The 17,320-nt window shown below is 41.4% G+C and overlaps 1 protein-coding gene across 2 annotated transcripts in view; it reads left to right on the forward strand.

Moving 5' to 3' along the window:
* Positions 1-255: 255 nt before the first annotated feature.
* CPM (carboxypeptidase M) overlaps positions 256-17,320 on the forward strand; it is a 36,509-nt gene continuing 19,444 nt past the window's right edge. The window contains exons 1-2 of one of the 2 annotated variants that reach the window (XM_074168011.1): positions 256-350; positions 530-680. In XM_074168011.1, the coding sequence (XP_074024112.1) occupies positions 627-680 (54 nt within the window). In that variant the 5' untranslated portion in view covers positions 256-350; positions 530-626. The remainder of the gene's footprint in view (positions 351-529; positions 681-17,320) is intronic. The other variant, XM_074168010.1, reaches the window with a different exon arrangement.

The raw sequence follows: 17,320 nt of genomic DNA on the forward strand, positions 1-17,320 counted from the left end.
CGCTCCCCGTAGGCTCCGACCCTTTCCCTCCCTTCAGCCTCCGAGGAGGGAGGAAGACGAGGGTGGGTTTCACCCCGCGGGGGTAGAGCTGCCGAACACAGCGGGGAAGGTTACGTCGCCGCGCTCACAGGAGCCGTGAGGCGCCGAGGCGCGGCGGGAAGGAGGGAGAGAAGGAGGGAGGGAGGGAGTGGTGTCGGTGTGTCCCCTCTGCCCCATGGGCGGGCCGGGGGGACCTGAGTGGATGGAGCCCGCGTCAGTCAGGGGCAGGGCGAGGCCGGGCGACGGGGGATGGCGTCCCCCGCCCGAGATCGGAGCTCCAGTTGTGGAAGGGCGGCGGCACCATGCGGGGGGTAGGAGCAGGGGAAAGGCACCTGCTCCCCCTGAGGGGAAAGGGGCTGAGGCGGGAAGGTTCCCTGGGCGGGCTTGCCGCTGCCCCGGCTCTGCCGCCGCCGAATGGGCGGCGGCAGAGCCGGGACAGCGGCAAGCCCGCCGGTCCCAGCGGTTGTTTGCTTCATCTGTTTCTTTCTAGGAGGTGGTGGGCATCCTCTGCTTAATTTCTGTGGCGGCCACCCTGGATTTCAAGTACCACCACGCCGAGGAGCTGGAGGCGTACCTGAAGAGCGTCCATGCCGCCTACCCTTCCCTCACGCACTTGCACAGCATCGGGCGCTCGGTGGAAGGTAAGGGGGTGGGGGGAAGCGAAAACCTTTCTTTTTTTTTATTGAAATTGGGACGATCGTGGGTAAAGGTGGCTGCGGTGGCGTTTTGGCTGGCGGTGGGGCTGCTCTCTGCTTAAATCTCTCTGAAGTTTCTTCTTCCTCTTGCTTAAGCATGAATAACAAACTCTTGATCACACCTATGGCGCTTCAGCTAGGGTAGGAGTTCTCCCGACACCTATTTTTTTTTTTTTTTATTTTTTTTTTTTTTTTAAGAATTGGAAACCTCCTGAGTGGCAGTTTCAGAAAAAGGGCTGTCTTTAAAGACTTTAAAATGTGTGGTACCCCTTTTGCCAAGTGCCCCTTCTAGGTGGGGCTGTAATAGGAGCATGTATTTCCAAACTTCTGGGTATGCTAAAAATATCATCATCTTCTGGCTTTACTTATTATTCTAGTAAACCTGGACTGACTAGAAAAAGGATTTAAAATTCCATACTGATACAAGGTCTTGTGTTTTAAATGAGGAGTGGGATTTTGGTCTCAAACTACAGGAAAATATACGGAAATCAATAATCACCTTCCTGGTGATATTTGAATTTATCTCTCTCTGATTGGTACTTTCTTACGATAAATGTATAGGAAAAAAACAGGCGAGGTTTTAATTTGTTTAAGGATATTAGAAAGTTTAGTGCTTATTAACATATAAATACTTCAATGTCTATCTGTCTAGTTGTCAACAAAAAAATCTCAAGTAGATTTCAGAAAACTAAATTGCTTCGATAAGAGGTATAAAATGAGATAGAGAAGTTAATTCTTTAGAAATATCTGTTCCTCTAATCCCATTTCATACCACTGGAAGGAGACCATTGTGGCATCTATTATCAAATCTACGGTTGTGTTAAAAAAAAAAACAAAACCAAAAACCCTGCATCCTTCTGGGTAGATAATCATGAAGAATGCTAGTAGGTTTTTTTTCATATCTCCTTCCTTCTGTTACCATGTTTGTCTTCCAGATTTTTTTTAGTATACTTGTATTTGTCTGGGATGTGACTTTTAGTTGAAAAGGGGGTTCTGTTTCAGTGTGGTATCAAACAGCTGTCATGTTGCTATGGATATGTGATCTTGTCTCTGTGCATATCTGTACTCATTTCCTTAGCAAGTCTCATTGTGGGAAGACTCAAACTAGATAAGGATTCTTAAAATTGTTTGTGATCTTAGTTTCATCAAAGACAGAATCATATTGGATTATGTTATTTGTCTAAGCAAGAGAAGGCTAGTCCCTTTAAGTACAGTTCCCTCCAGTAGAAACTACCAATTATCCACATCTTCATTTTCCTACCTTGAGGGGACTTAGCTAACATTTTAATGATAGGACTAGATTCTGACTGTTCTGGCATGAACTCTGCTGGCTTATCTTTGTGCAGGTAGGACAAAAGCTTTCATCCAACCTAAGAGATTGAAATTTTGGCTTTTACATATCTAGACATCTGAAACTTGGTAACATGAAGTGTTCAATTTGTCTGAGTTCCATTAGCATGAAAACTGGAAGTGCATCATCTCTTGATTGTGATTGAGCAATGCACTGAAACTTTATTCAGATTTTAGTATGTTGCCTTGTGTTTGCCGAACTGTGTAAGAAAAGCGAATTACATGGCCTCTTCCTTGTTCTGCCAGCTACATGTCATGATTCACAAAAAGGTGATCAGTTACACTTTTTACATCTCCTGTGTGCCTGCAGTATTCCTCTGAATGGAATAGGTGGGCAGTGGAAACTTTCTCAGTGCATATAAAGCAGAATGGCAATGAAAAATCTTCAGTACTTCTCTATTCTTTTCTTTTTTTCTAAATGTTGAGATTTCTACCTCTGTCAAGAAACGTGCTTCTAGAGTCCCCTGAAATATGGTAGAGGATGGAACTCTCTCTTCCCTGTGCTGCCCTCCCCCCCCCCCCCCCCTTCCCCCCATACTAAGAGAAAGTCTTGTGACAACAGAGGTTATATAGTTTTCGTGAAAATGAAGTTTCAATTTTGGTCACCAGGCTAAAGTTCTGTTCCTCTTTGCTCAGGTAAGCTGAAAAAACCAAGAATGTGTGTATGCACATGTGTGTGGGTTTATTTGTATGGGTTTGCTAGTGTTGTCTCACTACCTATTAGTTAACTTGTAATAGCAAAATGTATTTACTGATGATGAGAAACAGAAATGAATTTAAATGTTATAGAATTGAGATCAATGTGATGTACTAAGTTTTCTGTTAAGCTGTTGACAGTCCTGATGTGGATCCTGATGTGGAAATTGTTGATGAGGAATACAAAATCCTATGAATCACAGTGGTGGCTATAAAGCCACCAGATGTAATTTTACTGTTATCGTGAATGGCTATTGTTCCCATGTTATTCTTAAATCTAATCTAGGTTTTACTCTAACTTTATCTAATAATCTAGTGTTATATACTGCCATCTAGACTTGGATTATGAAGAATGTGAAGTAAAGGCTTGATTTTTTTTTTTTTTTTTGGTTGGCATGTGTAAATCTGGTGCTCTGCGAGGGCATAGAATCCACTCATAGAAGCCCAAATGTGGAAGTTGATAGGGACCTGTTTATCAGCACTTCAGGAGGTGATTGCATATAGTTCTTTAACAGAAATATCCAAACACTCTTCATATCAGAAGCCTCACGTGCTCCAGGCAGATCATAAAGTAATTTAGGTCTGGAGGCCATCTGGTCTGAGCCCCTGTTGAAAGCAGGGCTAACTTGAAAGTTAGATTATGATGCTCAGAGCCCTCTCCACCCAGGTTTTGACTATCTGCAAGGGTGGAGATTCTACAGGGTCTCTGGGTACTCCATCCAGTGCTCAGCTACCTTTGTTGTGGAAATGTGTCTTCTTGCATCTGATTAGAATTTCTCTTGCTGTGAGTTGTCACCTGTCCTTCTGCTGTGCACCTCTAAGAAGGGTCTGGTGCTCTCTTCTGTATTAATCTCCCGTTAGGTAGTGGGAGGTTGCAGCTGCATTGCCCTCCAGGCTAAGCAAACTGGCCTCCCCTAGCCTCTCCTCAGATACAGCATGCCTTCTAATCACCTTGGTGGCCCTCTGCTGGACTTTTTCCAGTGTGGTGTTGCCTCTCTTGAGCTAGGGAACCCGTAGCTGGACATGGTACTCTAGTTGTAGCTTTACTAGTGCTCAGTGAAGGGGAATAATAATTTCCCTCAAGCTGCTGTTTTACATTCTTGCTGATGCAGCCTGGCATACGGGTTGCTTTTTCTGCTGCAGGAGCACACTACTGAATCACATTTATCTTTTCCACCTGGACATTCTTCCCACACCCTTCAACCCCTACATTGCAGAGCCACAACCTGGCCAGTCTGCAGCCTGTGCAAGCGTGGGGTTATCTTCTTGGGCTGATAATCCCAATATGGGGTTCTTCCATTCCAGGTACAGGACTTTGCATTTGCCTTTGTCAAAATTGATGAGTTTTCTGTTGAGAAATTCCTTCAGCTTGTCAAGGACCCTCTGAACAGCAGCCCTAGCCATGATGAAATGTTAAACAGTTATCAGCTTCCGTACTGTCCCTTAAGGAGTGCTGCTAATAACTTTCTGTCACTTGAACCACCAATTGCTTGCTCCAGCCAGTTTCTGACATCCCTGTAGTCTACTCGTCTAATCCGTATGTTTCCAGCTTGTTTACAAAGATGCTGTGAGGATGAGTGAGCACTGGAATAGGCTGCTCCAGGGAGGCTGTGGAATCTCCTTGGAGATTCTCCAAGGAATCTCTTTGAATATCCTTGGAGATACTCAACTGCCATCTGGACACAGTCCTGGGCAACTGGCTGTAGGTGACCCTGCTTGAGGTGGTGCCAGAGGGAGGAACAGACATGACATGACGCATGGATGACACACCAGGTGGCCTCCAGAGGTCCCTTGCAGCTGATTCTGTAATTCTGTTGAAAGCTTTGCTCGGATCAAAGCTAAAGAAATAGTGTTTTCCTCTCTTCCACTAAGCCAGTCATTTCTGCATAAAAGTAAGCAGTCAAGTATGACTTGTCATGGATAAATTTGAGGCAAGGTTTACGAAGAGTGTTTATTTGATGTGTGTGGACTACGACAGCGATGTACACAACAGAACCAGTAGCAAGAGTCTCACTGGAAAGCAAACTAAAAGATGCCTAATCTGTTTTGTGGTGGTTCACATCACCATATGCAAATTCATCACCCCTCTGCCAGATTACTGGGAGGAATGTGTTCTAGACTGGCAATAGCAGTCTAAAATGGCAGTCTTCAAGTCTGGTATTTACTTATGCATCTCATCTGCTAAGCTATTAGCCTAAAACGAGGGGATAAGGGAGCTTAAAATGATGTAGCCCATTGGCTGACAAAACTGAGTGTTACATGTTTGGTCTAATTTGGTAGGTAACCTCAAATCCCTTGAGATTTGAAGGCGATACGTATGTTTGTGAGAGACCTGATACAGTCTTATAAGCAGGTAGGCAGAGATGTATGGTGGCCCAGAAAACACCTTGATTTTTTTATATTGTTGCAGATGTGTTGTTGAATAAGCTCGTAAAAGATCTTTGGCAGGAGCTCCGCTTTCTAATAGGCATAATCTCCAACCTCCGTACAGTATGTGCACTCTATAATAACAGAGGAGGCTGCAGAGCTGCGTCAGTCTGGAGAATGGGACCTGGTGCAATCACATCAACCTGTCCTGTCTAATGCCACCCCAGTGAAAAACAGACTGACTCTTCAGCAAGCAAACCTTGCACTGTGCATCATCAAAATGAAAATATTTGATGTATGTGTATGATCTGTGGCTTTTAATTGCTCAAGATACTCTGCTGTTTGTTATTCTTCTTTGAAAAGAAAACGAGGGTGGTGAGAGGCAGACTCCAGGATTCTAATAGATAGACCTGATTAACTTACTAGGAGAACAAAGGCAAGCAATGGTTTAAAGAACTGAGTGGCTTTTGTAGTAGATCCACACTCCTTAAAAACTCTTTTCAGATAAAGTGATAGCATGCCAATTACAGCTTGTTTTAGACCTAGCTTTTCTGGAGGCCAGTCTACATTTTTAGAATTCCAGTCAAATTGGAACAGTTGTAAATAGCATCCTTAAGCCAGATAATGCTCACCGAGCAAAAAGTTGTGTATGGTTAAAATACCTCTGTCTTTACCTAGTCAAGAGCTTCGCAGTTGACTTAATAGATTAACATCTCTTTGGCAGGTTCTATCATTGGAGAGACAAAAAGCAAAACAAAACAAAATGACCAGATTTTATTGTGGTTTAATAGAAGTTTTGAGAAAAAGCGTCTTGCAAAAGAGCTGTCCCGAAAGCTTTTTTTTTTAGGTGAGAATTATGTGGTTTAATCATCCTATTCTGCTACTTACTATTCAGTTGCTCTCTCTGTTGCCCTTGAACTGGCACGTTCCATCCATTAATCTTAAGCGCTTTGTGAACTTTCACTAGTTCAATTAAAAAAAATAAATCGTATTTATTAGCATTCTGCTATCCCTGCTCTATGAAGAGAGAGGCTGAAGCGTGCAGAGTGTGCGTGTGTTGAGTTGGTTTTTAAAGTTCATGGAGGACTTCCCCATGGCTGCGTGTGTAGAGGATACCAGGTACTACAGAGAAGGTGTACTCAGAAGGGCTCCCCGTGGGCCAGGTTTCTCAGTGGCTCAGCAGAGGTGTATAATGAGTTGAAGCTCATTATTTCTTCTTCCTGCATTCATAGAGTTTCCCTCCTTGGAAAACAGAAGGGAATGGCTCATACTTACCAGGTTTCCATCTGATAAGCAGCTGTGACTTCAGCAAAAGGACTCATTAGGTGTTTGAATTCAGCAGTGCGGTAGGAAGCATGTGCTTGCCTGGTAAAAGGTTAATGGAGAACCTAGGCCTGTCCCTAGAGAACCTTAACCTGTCCCTGACATCATTCTGTACAAACATCAGTGGAATGTGTGCCCAAGATATGCCAGGGATCAGTTTAAATCTCGTGACTGTTCTTACACAGCATGATTGATACTTTTAGGTGTTTATGGGAGGCTACTGAGCAGGGGAGTGCTAGCTTTTCAGGTTTATTGCACTCCAGTGAAAATATTTAATAATAAAAGACCAAGTCTTTTCTAGTCTATATATTGATAGTCTGTGCATGTAGCTTAGAAATGATGCCTGTCTGAGGAAAAATAGGAACTTATTTTCAGACATTTCTTGTGATACAGTATGGAAGGAGCCTGGGTCACTACCATCAAGAGTAAAATGCACTGAAAATTTAATTGAATTTACATTAGAAACACATATTCTGGATGGTTTTACTTTGTTAAAAGTACTAGAAAACAAGTTTTACTGCTGGAGAGAGCAAAACTGAAATATACATCCATAAAATATTTGTACTCCCCTGGAATTCTTATCAGGTTAGTTTCAGGGGACCTGTCACTGTACAAAAATAGAATGAGAAGGTTATACGTAGTCCAGTGAACTTTGAGGTAAGTTTCTCGGTGTTACCTGTTATTAAATGTTTGTACAAAATAAATGCAAGTACCAGGGTATTTAAAAAGAAGGAAGGAAGGGGGAAAAAAGTGATAAAGACTCCTTTTTGTCTTGAAAGTAAACAAACTGTCTAGAGGAAAATCCACAGGGATTGTGATGTCTTTAAAGAGAATATTGCAATTATTTTTTTCTGTGTTTACATGATGTGAGGTAAGTTTGTGTAGAAGAGTTATCATGTCTGTTCCATTTGAATGACTGCTGCAGATGGCTCTCCTCCTGTCTCTAATCCTTGATAACATCTCCCCTTCCCTTCCCTCCTCCTCATCCCCCACCCCACAAATTTCTTTAGTGCTGTGAATTACAAGCTCATCGTGCAAGCATGGTGTGCATAGATAATATAAGCATTGAGATTTTCAGTGTTCAGTTTTGGAAACAAGAATGAATGAGACGTTTCCCACTCTGAGGGCCTCGTGTTAAGCACCATAAAGTCACTTGGCTCAAGTCCAGAGTTTCATTTTAAAATGGGCATTCTGAAACTTACGACTGTTAAACTCTTACACATTCTTGCCTGCTTCTCTTCGGATTTTTTTTCCCCCCTTATGTGCCACTTGCTCTTTTTTGTCTCTTCCTTCATAACTGTCTTTGTTCTAGTCTTTGTCAGTACTTGTGGCATATAAATGTAAGTTAACAAGATTCTAGTAGGTTTATACGTTCATTTTATTATTGAAAGGGTATTTGGGTTCCTGGATGGGATTGATCTTAACAGCCTTGTAAGCTCTATTTGCAGCATGTTATGTGAGTTACTGTGATGGGAAGGGGGAAAAAAAGCAGAGGAGGAGGACTGGCTCCTTCAGGGTTTATCTAGACAAGGCTAAACCATGACTTTAAAATCAAGAAGTCTTAGCCTGTATTTTTAAAAATCTTCAGCTTCCAGCTGAGCTTTGCTCTAAACCATGTGCTTAAATAGAACTCGCTGTTACTGCATTAACTTTAACTTCTAAGTCCATTTCTTCTAACTGAAGCTAAAAAGTCTTTAAATGTTGAAATGTAGTTTCATATGACTGCATCCCCCAGAAATTTAGTTACGAGAATTAGTTTAAATGGGAGTACTGTGTATGTCTACTTAGACGGAAAAGCCATAGCACTTCTGCCTTCTGCAATAGTAGTTTGACTACCGTAATGTGACACAGGTAGTTTGTGTACAATCAGTCTTGCGAGAGCCAAGTATGAAGATTTTGCCTGATGATACCGTGACTTAATATTGCTTTCCTGTCAGTACAGCTATGCTTTTTACGCAAATATTTTACAAAAATTATGTAGCTTGGTCAGCATCAGATGTTTGATAAGACGTTACTCTTAGAAATGCGGTCACTGACTGAGCATGTTCCTATTCTCTTGCAGTGATAGTAAAATAATTTGCTTAAACTTTCTCTTCTTCATGCTTGCTGTGAATTGGTCAGTCGTCTTTGTCTTGCCTGCTGTGCTATCTTCTACGCCTGAAAATAGTGATTAAAGTGTGTGTATATATTTGTATGTGTTGTGCAGTTTTCTTTACATACATGCATGCACACACAAATGAAATTTAGATACAGTTCTTGCAGAAAACCTTGTGAGAAGGTTTATTCTGGGAAACCTGCCATATCACACGTTCCTGTCCCAGCCTAAAAAAAAATACATATCTTTTCAAACAGTTATTTGAAAGGAACTTATCCTAGCAACAAAGGTCATACACTTCTCATATAAAACCTGTTATTTAGTACTGGAATCTTTATGTTGTAACTTTGAAATGGGAAGATCTGATCTATTTAGAAATAGTCCACTGTTCCTGTGAGCAGCATTTATTTAAAACCAGTGTTGTGGGAAGAATCACTGCTCTCCTGCCTCCTCTCTACCCCTTGCTTTGTAGTTGTATAGTTGCAGCATATTTGTCAAGCTTTTCTTTGGAGCACTAAAGGTCTTAAGCCTGCAGGCATTCCTTTTTCACTCAGCAAGACTTTGCAGCTTTCCATGTTTGTTTAGAAGTAGACAGAATTGACAACTGAGTATGGTAATTCACACCAGGGAAGTTAGCAATGCTGGGGTGCTTGTGTAATGTAGAATCAGCAATTGCAGCTGGTGGGTGCAGTTTGATTCTTGTTGATCTCCATATCCTTTAGCTGGTATTGAGAAAGTAAGTATGTAGAAGATGTTTTTAAAAAAACAAGCACAAAACCACAGAACTCAGAATACTAAGAACGGTGCAGAATGAGCAAACAAATTACTGGGGCTTTTTCACCTCATTTCTTGTAGGATTCTGCTTTTTGGAGTGTTATACATAAATTTTTAGCCATGTCAATAAGAGGTATGATCTTGAAACATGGCTTATGATCCTTTGTATAGTTCATAAGTGTACTGACAATTTAATTTATGGTCTGCTGATTGCAAGGGGCAAATTAAACCTGTACTCTTACTTCAAGTCACTTTTTATATGTAACTCAGCGTTGACTTGCACTGGTCCTAAATAAGTATTCCCTTCCTCAGGCTGCTGTTTTTTGGATGATGTAGAGTAGCAGAAGAAGAAAGAGATTCTCCAATAAAGAAAAAGAGAAAACATAGCCATTAATCAAGAGATGGCCTTCGTTTAAGGGTTTTCTACCAGATTAGGTCTCTTTAGTAGCCTGTCACAGCCTACATTTGCTGGTCTTTGGGTTGTGCTACAGGGCCTATATTTCCCTTGGAACAGGGAAAAACAGGTGAATATTGAGGTTAATGATGAGCGATGTAGGTTGACCTGCCCTTTCCATACAATGTTAATTTTTAAACAAATTCTAATCGCAGACTTACTTAAAAAGAAATAAAGCTCTTATCCTATGCCTGTGTCTTACCTGGGTGGTCAATCTGTCTACATTTTCCTTTTACTTGAAGAGAGCACACTAACATATCCCTCCTACCCCACTTCAGAGGATGAGGCTTTTTAGTAGAAAAGTGTTTTGAGTAGCTTTTTATTCACATCCCGCAAAAGGAGAAAAGCAGTGCACCTTGCATCCCTTCTGGATGGCCTTTCTGCCTGGGACCTCTGGCCATAGCTCCTTGGAGCTACCAATGTTGATGATTGTCAGGGCTGCCTAATTAGAGCTTTACTGTATGTAGTTATGGTATATGGCATGTTGTGTTCAGCTAGTTCACATAAGTACAAATGAACACTTACTCATAATACATTAATTAGTTGATAGGCAAGATGCGACTTCTAACCCTGAAGCATTTGTTCCTTAGGCAGTTGTTCCGTGCTTTATTTTGCATAGAAGAGAGGTCTACTTTGTGGGTTTTCGTCAAAGGCTGGGTTTTTTTCTTGGAATGACAGCTGGATGTACATATGATTGCTAGTTCTGCTTTCAGAACTTTTTATGAATTAGGTAGCTACTGGAGATGGAAACAAATAATGCATAGGGCTGACTGTAGGTTTCTTCCCCTTGCAGCTCAGAAATTACCCTCCCTGTAAGCTGTTCCACAGAAACTTTTATAATCTATGCAGTGGCTCAGACGTGAGCAAAAGGTTAGAGGATTCTTCTAAGCAGGTGATTCTCCATCTTGATGTCTAGGGCTCACTTGCTGTTATGGGAAAAGTCAGTTCATGGCAGTTGGAGTTACTTAATTAAATGACCTTAGCTGCCATGTAACATGCTGAGCTCACAGTGGGTTTAGGGCAGTTGAATTACATTTCCTGTTTGTTCCTAGCCAATGTGTTCTCCATCCATGGGTCTTGCAGTTACCTGGGACGTTTAAGCAGAGCTTGGGCAGCTCTGCAAAAGTAACACTTATCCAGAAGCTAAAATAAAAGCAAACTGTGATCTTAGCAAGAAATACAGTCTTACTGTGTCAGTTCAAAAGTCCAGTCCGGTCCAGTATTCTTTTTTCCAGGAATAGCTAGAGAAAGGTCTAGGAATAGGGTAGACACAGAATGATACTTCCCCAGTATGCAATTCAAGCAATGTGCAACCTGGCTGTTTCTAATAAACTGTTTTTCCTCATCGTGGTGGACCTAAAGTAGCTTAAAGTACAAAGCTTGCTTTGAGGCACAATTGTATTAGGCTGATCTCAAAATCCAAGAGGAAATAAAGGCCACCAGAACATGTTTCTTGAAGAGACAAAGGACTGAATTACTCTATAGGTGGTAACACTTCCTGAATTTTAGTTCCTTGTGGTGTCTGTGGCCTTTCCTAAAAGGCAGTAACTACTGTTTCTAAGAAGACCTTTTGTTACCAATTTTGAGAGAGAATCTGGAAGCTGCTGGTCAAACTAATGTAACTTGTTAACTAAACCAGAAACAGATGATGAAGATAAGGATTGGATTCTTTTAAAAATGTTAATCTATCTTGCATTTTTTCCCCTCCAGCTATAAAAAAAAAAAAAAAAAAAAAAACCAACAACAAAAAAACCCCACAACAAACAAAACCGAGGGGGGGGGAGTGGGTGGGGGCTGATCACTGGCTCCCTGTCTGAATTTGGAGGACTTTGCTTACCAGTGTTGAGATGGATGTTGTTTGGAGCTTCCTATTCTTGGAGCAAACAAAATGTCTGGGATCTGCCAGGGATGTTTACAGGATATGCGTAGCAAGTCTCTTGGTGAGGCACTTCAATGCACTGAAACCCTCAAAGTGTACCAGTAACTTCTCAGCCACGTAGGAGCAACAACCTGTAGTCTCCTCCAGGTTTTCTACTCTCTCTCTTGCCTTCGAGTAGGAATAGTTTTGGGCTCCTCCTGCCTCTAGTGGTAAAAGGTGGGCCAAATAAAACTGTTGAATCTGGATAAATTGCACTTAAAACCAAACCATCCTTCTCCTTGTGCCTGGCTTTTGTATTTATAAGCAATCACTCTGCTCATGATGATCCAATGATGAATGGGTAATATTTCTTTCTTTTATGTAGACAGTAGCTTTTCTAAAAATTCCAGATGCATACCAGTTTCACACCTTTCTCAGGAAATAGAACACAGATTTTTCAGAACTAAGTTTAAAAACCCTGTGGCAATAGAAGCAGGAGTTGGTGCGAAAGAAAAATAGTCTTTCTCGTTTCTGGGGGTGAATATGAATCTAGTTGTGTAAATAGTGGGGAAAGCCTGTTCAAGTTGATTCTATGGGTCTGTGGTGTTCTCAGTGAGTAATACTGAATAAGGTTAGTTTATATTAATTTAAAAACAGTATTCCCTTCTGGGTGGTTTTTTGTTTGGAGTTTTAAAATTTATTTTTATTTCTTAATTTGTGTTCAAATAAACTATAAGGTGCTGTTGCAGAAACTGTGCTCTGGATTGGCAGTTGTTTATGTTTTTGTGTATAAAGAGTGTGCTCTGCTTGATTATGAGAACTGGAAATGGTACAGTGTGATGAGTCACACATACGTAGGAAAGAAAGGATTGTTGTTCTCTTAAGATACAAGTCCTGTGAAAGTGTCTAAAGCAGCTATGGATGTCCCAATCAACGAAAAATTTGTAAACCTTTATGGAGACAAGCAAACATATAAACCCTGAACTGTCTTGACCCCCTTCCCTTCTCAAGTGCTTTGGTTACAAATAAACAGTAACTAGTTTTTTTAAAGAGAGTCACCGGTTATTCCTACAACTCCGTTTATAAGGTACTGACTCTAAAGTGGATTGGCTGGTATAATCTCTGGAAGTAGATAGGTGCTTTTATTTTTTACCTTTAGACAGAGAGAGGTAACCTTAAGCCTGTCAGAAGGGATACATGGGAAAAGACCAGAATTGTCAAACTAAGCAGCGGCCCCAGCATAGTAACTGTGTCTGTGGTAGTATATCTGTTGATGAAACATTCTGGTCCTTTGTATCTCAAGAAATACTACAAATTGGCTGAGATGAGACTGTCTGTATTAGCACCCAGAAAGTTGACAAGTAGAAATACAGAGCACAGGTTAGTTTTAACACTTTGAAAGGAAATTAAAAAATGCTGCACAGGTACTGTGCCAGTTGGTGTCTATGGCTGTTATCATCAAATGAGCATTTGCTTCCTTATGAATGATTTTTGCTTATTCCAGTAACTTATTAAGAATAGTGTGATTAGAGTAGTTCTTGCTAAGTATGATCTGTTTTTACAGTCCCTCCATTAAGCAGGATACTTGGGGAAACAAAACAAGGCCTAATAGGGGTATCACCTCCCTCTTCCCCCATAAGAAGTGCCATTAGTTTGGGGCTGGGGAGAGTGGCCATAGTAGACCTGCAATCTAATGTTACCTTGGGCTGTTTTGGGTTTGTTCTGCTTACATATGCACCATGCTGAATATTGCCAGATAGGCCTGGTTAACATATGTGATTCATCTGTATCTTGTTAATCCTTCAAAACACCTTGAAGGCTTTCTTGTATTTAAAGTGTATTAGCTTTTCTTGGGATACCAACTTTGTTCATTCCTAATGCTAATGCAGGCTGACTCTTTAGATAATCCTTTCTGTCTCGGTGGACCATGAGAACATGGCATACTGAAAGTGAGGATAAACTCATAAAAGAATCTGATGTACTCCAGTTGTTCATACAGATGTCTGTCTGATCCCAGCTTAAGGTATGTAGTTTATTCTGAGTATAAACTAGACACTTAGATTGTCTGTTTTCTGAGCTGACAGCTGCCTCTTTTTTGCTGATAATTCACAAAATTTATATCCCCAAAGGATACATTCACATTACTTACCGTAATCTGGAGGGTGCTTTACTCAACGGTCTGGCTAGATTAAACTCACATATTTGTTCGTGTTTGTAAGGCGACTTCTGCAATGCTACTACATCAGTCATTCTGATTAAATGCTTCTGACTGTATAAATAATGTGTTGTAACTCAAATTCTGTTAGAATCTGCATTGAGCCATGTATTGCAGAAGACAAGTTCCAAAGTAGCTTTAGATTTTTTCTGCTTGAATTGGTGATGGCAAATCAGAGTGCCACACAGGGTGAGGATGCTGCTGGTGCTTTCTTAGCAAAAGGGAATTGCTCCTGAAGTCCTTCATTAGCTGTGGTAGTGCTTTACCAGAAGACAGCGTGTTGCCCTGCTGTTATCACAAAGAAACTAACATTTTGTCTTTATATGGAAGCTCGTGAGTGCAATACTAAGTTATGCAGCTATTTAATGTCTTTGTATTTCCATTTTCTGACCCTTTTCACAAATACCTCGAGTATGTGCACATAGGCGGCAATTGTACTACTCTGTTACACACTGACAGTACTGAGCTTTGCAGTAAATGCAAGTACAGATCACAAAATTTAAAAGCTAAAGAATAGTTTATGTTAGCACAGAAACAGATTTGCCATGAATGTGATAATATAAGTTAGAAGTGATAAAGCCAGGATTGATTTCTTAATCTCTCTTCATGCAAGATAAGGAAGTTTGTACAATAATAACCATAGTATGACTTAGTCTTAGAAAATAGGTGTTAGATGCAGCTGGGTAGATAGGCTGACATAGTTCTGCAATAAAAAGAAAACTGCAAAGATGCCTTGGTATCTTGCATGGTAACAATTAACCTAGATTTACAGTAGTATTACAGGTAGCGAGTAAGGATGGAATATCCCAAGACATAGCAGCATATGTTGCCAAATGCAGTTAGGGAAATGCTTCCAATATTCATATGCATAGTTAAAGTGGATTAAAGAGTATATGAGAGACTGTGGGAATTGTGGTATATCTACTGAAGAATTTATCAAGGAGTGACTCATGCCATCCCGTCTCCCCACAGTGTTTTGTATAAGTAATGCAGATGCTAGTTATTTGCATTGTTTCTCTTTCTTCTGTCAAACCATAATTACGTAGTGGTTGCTCTTGCAGTGGAAGCTGTTACAAAAATCAGCTGGTATGTTTATTTTACTACTGTTACTTGGTGTTCTCATCATAGAACCTAGGCTGAAGCTCTTCTGTTTATACTGGAATTGAGCAGGGTTGATACACAGTATGACTAAGGCATAGCCACCACCCTCTTATGCTCTCACTGAAGAAAACCTTGTCTGTCTGGTCATCCTCTTATTTTGCAGTGCTTTTGATTGTATGCTTTGGAGGTTAGAAACACATATTTTAAAAATGTGTGTGGAGCACGATAGAATGAAGCCCTGATAGGGAGAGTTCTCAGGTCTGCTGAAATATCAGTAGTCAGTAACAATCTGAAGAATAACGATAAAGCTTTTAAGTTGTTTGCACTTTCTCTAACTTCTCTAACTTCTTTTCTTACTATTTGGGGAGGGACCCTTTATCAGGGAGCGTGGTGATAGGATGAGGGGTAACAGTTTTAAACCGATAGAGGGAAGATTTAGATTAGATATTAGGAAGAAATTCTTTACCGTGAGGGTGGTGAGGCACTGGAACAGGTTTCCCAGAGAAGTGGTGGATGCCCCATCCCTGGAGGTGCTCAAGACCAGGCTGGATGGGGCTTTGAGCAACCCGGTTTAGTGGGAGGTGTCCCTGCCCATGGCAGGGGGGTTGGAACTCAATGATCTTTAAGGTCCCTTCCAACTCTAGCCATTCTATGATTCTACTAAGGTGGGTTTCCCTACAGCTTACATCGTTCTGGGTAATATGCAAACCATCCTGATAATATGCTACTTGGCCTGTAGAGTTTGTTGCCAAACATGGGATGGGTAAGAGTAAAAATTAGTAAGTTTTAAGGAAGAGGATATGAAATACAAAGAGAAGTAAATCGTTGTGTCTTGTATCAAATCTCAAGAGTATATGTTTTGAGGTCATTACTTTGATTTGGCATAATGTCATGTTGTCTTTTTCCATAATGTAGCTTTTTGGGGTTTTTTAGGTAACATAGATGGATCCAAGCAGATTCATATCTGAGGCTTGGATTTAGATATTTGAAAACTCAATTTTCTAGCCAGTGTCAGAGTAAGTTTTGTCTGAGCTATGTTGAGTACTATTCAGATAGGTATTCAGTCAGGTCTGGAGCCAGAGTAAACTGTTTTCAATGCTGTTTCCCACAGCCCTCTCCTGCACAAACTGGCAAGGTGGAGATTGGATAGCTGGTCTGTGAGATAGGTAGGAAACTGGCTAACAGGCTGTATTCAGAGGGTGGTCATCAATGTCTTTTACTCAGGCTGGCAGCCTGCCACAAGTGGGATCCCCCAGGGATTGATACTGGACTCTGCACTGATCAACACCTTCATAAATGAGCTGGATGATGGGAATGAAAGCACCATGACACCAAACTGGGTGATGAGGTGGACAAGTCAGAAGGGAGAGCCATCTTGAAAGAGACCCGGATTGCCTGGAAGAGTGGGCTAGCAAGAACAGTATGAAGTTTAATGAAGACAAATGCAAAGTTCTGCACCAGGGATGGAATAATCAAAGAGCCCAGTACAGGCTAGGATCTGTGTGGCTGAGGAGCCGCCTTGCGGAAAGGGACCTGGAGCTTCTGGTGGACAAGAAGCTGAACATGAGTCAGCGGTGTGCTGCTGCAGTAACAAAGGCAAATTGGATGCTGGGCTGTATCTGCAGGGACATTATTAACCAAGTTAAAGTCACGATCATCCCACTCAGTGTGCACAGGCTGCATCTGGAGTACTGTGTCCAGTTCTGGTACCCACAATTCAAGAAAGATGTAGACAGACTGATAGGGCCCAAAGCTGGGGGGCCACAAAGATGATCAAAGGGCTGGAGAACCTGCCCTGTGAGGGAAGACTGAAGGATTTCAGGCTTTTCTCCCTGGAGAAGAGCATGCTCTTGGGGAAGCCTCAGCACAGGATTCTTCTAGTATTTAAAGGGTGGCTACAAAGAGGATGGAGGCTCTCTCTTCACAAGGAGCCACATGGAAAAAGACAAGGGGCTTTGGATACAAGTTGCACCGGGAGAGATTTCATCTCAATATAAGAAAGAAATCTTTTACAGTGAGAACAGTCATTCACTGGAGCAGGTTCCCCAGGGATGTGGTAGAGTCCCCATCACTGGAGGCTTTCAAGATGCAATTGGACAGTGTGCTCGATAATCTCATCTAGGCTCCCTTTCCCATGAAAGGTTGGACCAGATGATCTTCTGAGTTCCCTTCCAACCTAGACTGTTCTGTGTTTCTGTGATTAAATTGTTCTTAGACCTTGTATTCTAGTGAGTCAATCATTCTTCCTCTTCTCTCTGTTCTGAGTCTTTCTAGGTAGGGACTGCCTCAATCCGGATCAGCATCATTGCAGTTCCTACCCATTAACTCAGTGTGCAATGTGTGGCCAGCCCAG

Source organism: Numenius arquata, chromosome 2, assembly GCF_964106895.1.
Source record: "Numenius arquata chromosome 2, bNumArq3.hap1.1, whole genome shotgun sequence".
NCBI classification, from domain to species: domain Eukaryota; kingdom Metazoa; phylum Chordata; class Aves; order Charadriiformes; family Scolopacidae; genus Numenius; species Numenius arquata.